This window comes from Acanthisitta chloris, unplaced genomic scaffold (genome assembly GCF_000695815.1).
Source record: "Acanthisitta chloris isolate BGI_N310 unplaced genomic scaffold, ASM69581v1 scaffold9589, whole genome shotgun sequence".
NCBI lineage: Eukaryota > Metazoa > Chordata > Aves > Passeriformes > Acanthisittidae > Acanthisitta > Acanthisitta chloris.
Window position 1 is genome coordinate 55,501 of NW_008693114.1, and position 9,368 is coordinate 64,868.

Consider the following 9,368-nt stretch of genomic DNA (forward strand, 5'->3'; position numbering starts at 1 on the left):
CTTTCCTGCCAAGGGCAAGGGGGTTTGGGACTAGATGGTCTCTAAGGTTCATTCCAACCCCTAACATTCTATGATATGATCCTATAACCTACCTAAATCAAATGAAAAAGGTGGGGCAGACTGCTCTACAGAGACAATGTTGAGCCTACAGGACCAATACAGGTTTAGACAACTGCTTAATATCTATCCCAACCTAATGGAGACAAACCCTCCCACCAGCTTAGTGGTGAAGGAGTCCATGGTCATAACATTTAGTGCTGATGTAAGGAAAATGCCTGGAGTGGAGGATGGTACTCAGAGAGGGACTTTGGCACTGAACAGGAGAGATCAAAACTGCTCTGCTGCCACTCTTCCTTTCCATACTGAAAGAGAAGAGCACCAGCCTTCCACTTTCCAGAGTGGATGCCAACAACACCAACCCCACAGAAGGCTGTATCTCTGAGAAAAGAAAAAACCCAGGGATGATTACCAGCAGCCTCCTACAATATCCAAATCGCCTGCTTCCATCTTCCCCCGTCAGGACAAATGAGAATGTCTCACTGCAGATAGAGAAACCAGAATGACAAGATACCCATCATCCACATGAACAGTCTCTGACAGACACACCCAATAAACTCACAGTATTTCTGCATTTCCAATACACCCCTCTTAGCACTCTGCCCAATTTTGTACTGTAACAGTTCCCATATTTAATTAGCTTGATATAGAAATGTGCTTCTCATGAATCAGGAGACAAAGCACAGTACTTACCTGGCAAACTGATGGATGGGGGCCCAGTCCTTTGCATCAGGGAAGCAAAACTGAGGAATAGCTTTCAGCTGATCTTCTGCCTCACGCATGAATTTGAATGAACGCTCAAGCTAGCAGAACAGAGAGAAGGAATGTTTCCAATTAGTCATGTGGGGATGGAATGACTTCATATTTTTCCTGTGACAAATGAAGAGGTGATGACAGAGGCTAAGCTTCTGCCTGGAAGATATTAAAATTTCTGTGATTCTGGCTCACCTAATCTTTAGATATCTTAAGGTAACTCTGTGCCCCCAAGTCCATCAAGCCCTGCATCTGCAGCACCTGCCCTTGCTATATTGTGCCTCTAATCAGGGACACAACTTCCAGCAAATGGTGAGAGAACTGAAGTCTGAGGGGAACTCTGTTTACATCCCATTTACAAATATGCTGCCACACTGGCTCTGTTTCTCCCGTTCCTTGTTCCGTTTTGAGCTAGACTATTGGTGAAAGCTGTTTCTCCCGTTCCTTGTTCCCTGTTTTGAGCTAGACTATTGGTGAAAGCTGTGCTTCCCCTTTAAGAACATATGTCCTCTCCCAATAATCGGTTTTCTTTAACGAGAAAAGGGGGAGAAAGGGAATAGCTACATAAAAGTCATAGCCAAGGGCAGCAAAAGATCTAAATCAGCTGCTCTTTCAGCAGTGAGGAATACCACGACAATTCTATGGCAGTGATTGCAGCCCTTCAGTATTCAGTCTCACTGAATACCAACACAGCAAAGGGGTTACTAACATAACATGGTCAAAAGAGAAGCTGCAGCTCCTCAAGCTATGCAAGTGCACCACACAACTTGACATGTCAGCCAGACCTCCCAACAGGATCCGCACCTTCAGCGGGAACTGCTGGGTCACCTCAGGGACATAGGCAGCCCCAGCCTGTTTCTTGTGCAGTGACACCACGACAAAGTACTCAAACAGCTGCCTCTCCTGGTATTCAATCAAGTCCCATTCCAAGGTTTGGTACCGTGGGGTTTGTTTCAGGCGAGATTTCACATGCACCAGACGCTGGCTGTGAGCTGTGAAAAATAAAGATTAGAGACTGTGACTTTCTCTGGCTCTTTGCATACAGCATCAACAGTGCTTTGCAGGGACGGAGGGATAAACTTGGAATCACCTCCCTGCATTTACTTTGTCAGTGGCTGAGCAAGAGGTGGGAACCGTTTGAAAGCTGCGCAATAATTATTGACAGAGATGGCTCATAATCTTGTGCCACCACCCTGAAGAGCTTTAGCAGCAGAAAGACTTTGTGGATGGCTTCTACAGCTGAAGACTACCCAAAGTGAGATCTGTATGGAACATGGTGTAACAGATAACGTCTAGGCATTCATCCTAGCACTCATTTATGCATTTTTCAAAGCCAGCAAAGTCGGGTGATTGATCAGCTTTGTTCAGAGGAGGCTGTGGGTTGCAATCTGCATGGCTGGGGCTCCACTGGCTGAGTAATGCTGGGGACTCCCAGCTGCAGTATGCAGGCTGGGCTGTAGGCCAACAACAAAAAATACGAGAAGAGGTGCAAATGAAAAATGCTGGCTCATGCCAGTTCTTCCTGTGCCTAAAACTAATCTCTTAGGGCCATGCTTCTACAAGTTCACCCAAGACAATGGGAAAACAAGAAAAACTGCCAAGTAAGCTGTAACTGCAACACACACACGAGCCATGGCACAATAAACATTCCAGCATGGAAAGTAATGAAAAGTTGCCTGCTGAGAAGAGACCAGATGAGATTCCCCAAGACCATCCCCCTGCTTTGTTTTACAGTTACATCCCAAATCTCCATGATGTCTCCTTTACCCCTACTCCAAAAGAAAGAAAGAATTGACTACAAGCAGAGACTGCAGCACATTTTCACAACTATGCTTTCTGTGAAGGTGGGTGGCAATGCAATGTCTTGACAGAAACAACCACCATGGGGATAACTCAGGAACTCCAAGTACATAAGATGCCTGCTTGGGAAACAAGGCTTCCTGAGAGATAATATATACTTTAGGATAGACACTTGATCTTTTGTCTGCTAAAGGTGTGCTACTTGTGGACTATTCCAGACAATTTAATTTAAAGCAATCTTGAGGTGCCTTTTAAATCAGAACACATAACAAATCCTGTACAGTTAAAGCCCTGGAAAGATGATTTAGACTCCTGTCTTTTGTCACCTCTTATGCTATTCGCTCTAAGGCTGTAAATAGCCGTAAGTTTTCAGAAGTGGTTTCTGTTTTACCAGGGACTTCAAAAGGAGCAGTGTCTGAAAAGTCTGAAAAGCTTGCTCAAGATCTGCATTGTTTGTGTTCTGTGCAATCCGCTCAAGATACTCAGATCTTACTGCTGTCATCATGGCAGAGTTTGTCGTCCAAGACTTTTCCTTCCCAAGGGTCAGCACTTATGGCTCTGACATGCAGTCTTATGATTTACTGTGTCTCAGATGACATACAGTGACTTGCCAAGCAGAGGTAACTGGCTGGTGTGATTGGTCTCACATAAAACATACAAAGTCCCACGTCCAAGAGACTTGCTAAATCATCTCACTTTCCTGTTTCAAAATAGGAAAGTCATTGTTCAGAGTCTGGTGCTGTTGGATTTGAGGTGACTTCACACAATCTCCCTCATCCTCCCTATAAGCAGTTCCTAGTTGCGGTTACAAAGAAACACAGGATGATGCACTTGATTCACTATGGCAACCAGCAACAGGAGAGTTTGGGTCTTCCTGGACACATCTGCACTGTCTTTCTCAGCTAAATCTGAACACGGTCCATATTTCACAACATCATGTTTCAAGACAGTTGTGAACTTAATTTCTGTGCAACCTGAATGCAAACCCTTTCTGCCTGTCTCCAGGCTAGCCTGAGAATCTGCTGAAAGGTAGGCAGTGGTAGATTTTTCAGTTTGATCTTGATAACTTAGCAATACAGGTAAAAGATTTACCAATGCAGAGAAAAGACCATATGGCAGTTCTTGTGTGGGAAGCTGTGCTCACAAGAGGGAACTCAATCTGTGGTTTCTCTTCTAAAATCCTGAAAGAGGGTAAGGATGAGTACTCCTAAGCACAATCCACTGTGGTTGATACAGAGCTCAGTTGCTGCTTATGCCAGTCTTTTCAGATGGGGAACTGACCTGCTTTCCAGATCAGGTGTGCATATGAGTCAGGAAACTTGGGAATCGGAGGGAGTTTCCACCTTGCATTCTAACTCTGCTAGGACACAAATTCTCAAAAGATCGTAATGTCCCCAGCATGTCTAGGGCTAATTATCAGTACAAGCAGCTTTCAGGAGAGTGTGATGGAGACCAGTATATCACATAGCTCTACCAGAGCGAAGCAAGCAATGCAGCATTTTATCCCAACCCAGTCTGTGCAGGAGAGTGCAATTAGCAATAAATCATACTGTGCAATTCTGTTTTCCCAGCTAGCCAGTTTGGCTGGTGGCTTTTATCCCTTAGCGAACATGCAGTGGGGCTTCTGAACACCCTGTCCCATGCAACACTGCTTCTGTCAGCCTGGTCACACATTTATGACTGTGTACTTAGAAAAAACTCACTGTATTTCCCCAGCATCCAATCCACCTCCTAGGAAAGTCAGCGCAAAGAGCTTTGGTGGGAGTTGGAACAGATGTTTGTTTTGGGCTCCTATAGCCCTCTGGCCATGGATTTTCTTCTGCAATATTGAGATCTTTGTTTTCTCACTGTGTTCTATGTGGAAACAAGCTCCTTCTCCAAAGGCAGAACACAGAGATCTTGTCCCAGGAGCTCAGAGCAGAATTTATCAGGAGCCATTTCCTTTCTTCACACATTCGCCTTACCTTTCAGCTTCTCTTCAGTATCACTGTCTGATTCACTGTTTTCATCTGTAACTAGGAAAAAAAGAAAGGGGAAGATGAATTCAGGAAAGTCTGTTTATAACTGTGCATTTCTTATCACTGGCATGAGAAAGTCAGGCCTGGCAACTTCAGGGGGATGACAGTATAGGTCCCAAGGGCCTTGTTCTTTTCAAGGGTACAGGTAGCCACAGACATTTAGCTTACTAACTTTGGCATCTTCCCATTGATTCAAGGAAAAAATACTCAAACAAACAACAAAATCAATTTTGCAAAGCCAGAAGAGCTGCATAAAGAATAAAATGCCAGAGCAGTATTTTATCCAAGTCTGTATAAGCACAACTCCAAGGCAAAATACTGATTAACATGCAGTAGTTTATAGGACAAGGGATAAAAATAAACAAACAAACAAACAAACAAAAAACCAAACCCAAACCCCATTGTCAGGCTGAATCAGACTTAAAGTCAATATGGGCCAATAACCTATTCCTGTCAATGACAGTTTTGATGCTTCAGAGAGGGGTATAAGAAGTCTGGGATGCTTCCCCTGAAGGTTCATATAAGCACATTAATCCACCCTGTGGGTATATATTTTTTATAAAATAGGATAAACAGTAACAATTAGGGTAAACAAATAGAGCTGGTGGTCATCTTTTGCTGGAAATTAGAGTGTTTTGGAAAAAAAACCCCCAGTATTTTGGAAAGATAATCCTAATTTTTACAGAGATTAAATGTTTAAAAGTAATTGCTCTGAAGTGTCTGAATGCTTCAGGCAAGTCGTTAACTGACAGTGGGAGGCAGAAAGTCTCAATCCTGCTATGATGAAGATGGTCCTATAGTCAGCTCTAGAAATCTTGATTCCCAACTGAGTCTATTTATTTATAGGGAGGGTGAAGGAACCAGGACTGTTTCAAAATCTACTGTCTTCCATTGGACAGTTCACTGAAGTGACACATTCCCATAGAATATTTTGATCTCAACAAATCTGACTTTTTGGACAGAACATTCCTCTACAAAGCTTCCAGCCTGTTACAGAAATAAACATCAAAAAGCAGGGGCATGTTTGGTGTGACCTACAAGGTTATCATGTGAAGCCATGGAATGAAAATGAAGCAAGAAAACAAAAAAAAGTTCCCTTTCAATCAAAGTCTTTTGGGCAGAGGAACAGCCCTTATCTTCCCTCAGAAAAAGCTCAAACCCCAACTCAGTGTTAGTCTGGACTGGGAAAAGTGCTAGAAAATAAATCACTAAGCCAGCCTAAACTCAAAGACAAGTCCTCAAAAAGTCTTAGATGTATGATGATTCAAAGACCATTTACCTTTTCCTGAATTGCTCTCTGTAGACTGCGATAGTCTCTTGACACGCTTCTTTCCCCTCCGTGCCTCATAAATGGCATTGATTTTCAACACAAGCTGCTCAGCAAACACATAAAAACACAAACAAACAAGGTTATTTTCCTCCCCAGGCAAGAAAATTAGTTAGAACTCCATGCAAAGTGCTCTGTTCCCCAACTTTGGCCATACTGAAACTTCACTTGATGGCCCAGAACTCACCAGTACCAGGATCAACCCTGCACTGCCAGCAGACATGCTCACTCTGGTACAGCAGCAGTGTTGTACCAACAACAGCATGGCAGGAGCCCAAGGTAACAAACCCTGATGAAAGGCCAGGCCTTAATGCAATTTCACACTGTGTGGCCATATCAGCTTGACAGTATCCACCTCTCCATACCATGATCCATGCTCCAGGGAGCACCAGGGGATCCCTTGGAAACCTGCCCTGGTCTGCAGGTTTGGAAGCAGAAAACTGGCTGGAGGGTAACTGAAGAAATTGAGATGGGTAGGAGCCAATTATGCTGAAGGATTTTAAACTAGTGGTTTCCTTCACACATGCTTTAATCTCTGGCCTCCCAGCTGAGCAAGAGAGAGGACGTTTCAGTGTTGGGCATAGCTGGGCTTAGTGGCTCATTCAGTGCCTCTGGTCCCCCTGTACATTCCTGGAAGGGGGGAGGAGTTGCAGAAGGACCATGCCAGGCTTCCCCAAGCCTCCCTGAGCAGACCTGCCTCCTTGTCAAGGTCCCAGGCAAAAACAGTAGGACATGGCCACAGCATCCAGATTTATTTCAGAAAGTCTGTGATCCCTGCCTGCATGTCCTGAGAGCTCAAAGTAAGATAGGCCCACCACACAGGGTCAGGGAACTCTGAATCCAAATATTTAAGTGGGAAGCAGGATGCTCTGATGTGCAATTGCAGCCTCCCGCCAGGTGCCCAGCTGAAGTTTAAGGTCAATGTTGCCACTGACACAGTAAATCTCAGTTCTGAGGTTGATCTGCAAGTCTGCTCAGTGGCATTGTCTGGTAAATAAATACTTGTAATCTTCCTTTCAGCTGACATAAAAGTATGTGTGAACACACTGAAGGAGCTCAAGCCCATGCACAGATGCGTAGGCATACTGGGAAAGAAAACCCCAAACATTTGTAGTCTTTGGCTCATTCCTGTAGGGCTGAGGTATACAGAGCAAGCGTTCAAAAATCAGACACACAAACATGAACACAGCTCTGGCAACCAGGAAACAAAAAAGATACACAAACATATCCTTTTTTCCCCAAATGAAAACTGTGGGTTTGGACAAAAATCACCACAGACAGTCCCTGGTAGCCTCTGCTTGTCCTGCAAAGACTGGGACTTTACAACTATGTTTTTGAACATTCAATACCTAGACTGCTGACAAACATCATTTGGGCTGAATACACATCCTGCCAGATCTGAAAGAAAATACAATTGAAAGTAAGTCACACTGTATCTAAATATGAAGTAGGAAATGCTGCTCCAGAAAATGCTCCTAACTGCAGACAAATCATCACTCAAATGTCAGTATGTTCACTGCTCACCTACAATCACACCTTATGCTGACTCAGAAGCAGCCAGTGGATGAATCAGACCTAAGCAAAGAACATCAGATTTCCAGGAAGTGACAAACACACAACACAGAAAATTCTGACTGTCCTATTCAGCAAGCAAAGAAGGAAATACGATGGGGTATGTATTTTCCAAAAATTTTAACTGATTTTTTTTTCTCTCTGACATACTTCAACTTCATCCAAAAATTACAATTCTTTTTTCATTTTATCATTCCATTTTTTTCATTTTATCTCTCCCAAAAATCATGAAATCTCATATGGAAAAACAGCTTCTTCAAAACTTGCAGACATGTTTGTGTGCCTTCTCCTTCAGGCAGAAAGTGGGTTAAACACAAGTCAAGGTGACAGCCAGAACAGCTATACTGCAATGCCACACTGAAAACTAAAGAAAACATAATCTCACACCCCTGCCTGGAAGAAGGCAAACAAAGATGACAAAGCTCTAGATTTACCTTGGGAATCTTCCTTCTCCTCTTGCCATTCTGAGAGTCTCCCAAGGAGAAGAAGGTGTCATCTGGACTGCTGGGAGTTGAGGGGGGTGTGATTTTGGATGGTGACCCAGTCCCATCACGGCTCAGCTTGCGTATGTCTGGCAGTTTGAAACTCCGCCGCTCCGAGTTTTGTCGGAAAAAAATGGGTTTGGAAAGCAACTGGAAACAAAGGAAAAGGAACAAATGAACACAGTAGCTTTGTTTCATTGCTAACACCGCCGCAGCAGTAAATCCAGTGGAGCAGCCACAGCACTCAGTTGTCAAAACAGCCCTGGGAACGACCAGTGGATTGCTGCACACACTCCACCCAGCAGCCAGGCTAGGCCAGGGCCATCTAGACCAGTAATTAAATCATCCCATATTTATTCCAGAACCAAACACAACCTCAGGGCTTGGCCAAGAAGCCAAAAAACCTTCCAGGATTTGGGTAATCCTGAAGCTGGGATTGTAAACAGGGCAAAACTAACCAGCCAACCAACTACAAGCATTTGGGATAAGGAGCAGCTAGCCAGGGGGAACAGAGAAGCAGTGAGGCTGGATAAAAAGCACTGTTAGTACGGCTGTCCTTGGCAGTAGCCAGAATCAAATATTTCAGAGGATCCAAGAAATGCCACAACAGACAATTATGGAGATCGGTTTCTTCCTAAACTCTTTAGGAAATTCAATGGGAGCACAAGAGTAGATATTTAAGCACCAGAGTTAAGTTCTTACAGTCTCTGACCAAAAACAGCATCAGAGAAGGAGAAAGCTCAGCTCCAGGTAAAGAAGGGCAAACCACTTCCCACCAGAAAGATGCTCAGTAAGAACGCTTTTTGTCTTCTCCTACAGAAATTCCCAGCAGTTATGACAAGGTTAAATTGCACCTTTTGTGGGCACTGCATCTGCACTCCCAGAGGAGACACTATCTATGTGGCACTAAGCAGTGTGTAGGAGTTATCCACTCTAGTTCAGAACAAGTCACAGCAGCACTGTGACTGTGACTAGCTGACACACTCAGCAGTTATTAGTCAGACTAATGAATTCATTCCAGTCAGTTCTCACAGAAACACTTGCCATTCACAGAGAAGTCACATATTAAAATGAGGCTATGAAGAGCCTTTGTACTGAAGAACCTCAATCTTCACTAGTGACATAAGCTGCTACTGAAAGTCTGTGCAGACCCATTCCCCATCACTGCGGAATGGGTCTCCAGCATGACTGGCACTGCAGTTGCGAACCTGTTAGTTGCCAAGAATGCTGCAGCACTTTTTTTCTGAATAATGCAGATCATGGCTTTTAGATGCCAAAGCACTGTAGTATAACATTATTACTTCCATTCAGCTCTCCCATGGCAAACTGCTGGGAACCATATCTATGGTGAAAGGCATT

At 43.9% G+C, this 9,368-nt stretch overlaps 1 protein-coding gene across 1 annotated transcript in view; it reads right to left on the reverse strand.

Moving 5' to 3' along the window:
- Positions 1–9,368, reverse strand: part of DENND2A (DENN/MADD domain containing 2A) — a 36,049-nt gene that overhangs the window by 18,381 nt on the left and 8,300 nt on the right. Inside the window, exons 5-10 of the mRNA XM_009082955.1 lie at positions 7,962–8,159; positions 5,908–6,001; positions 4,575–4,625; positions 1,615–1,802; positions 751–860; positions 470–539 (exon numbers count right to left, since the gene is read on the reverse strand). Coding sequence (XP_009081203.1) covers positions 470–539; positions 751–860; positions 1,615–1,802; positions 4,575–4,625; positions 5,908–6,001; positions 7,962–8,159 — 711 coding nt within the window. The remainder of the gene's footprint in view (positions 1–469; positions 540–750; positions 861–1,614; positions 1,803–4,574; positions 4,626–5,907; positions 6,002–7,961; positions 8,160–9,368) is intronic.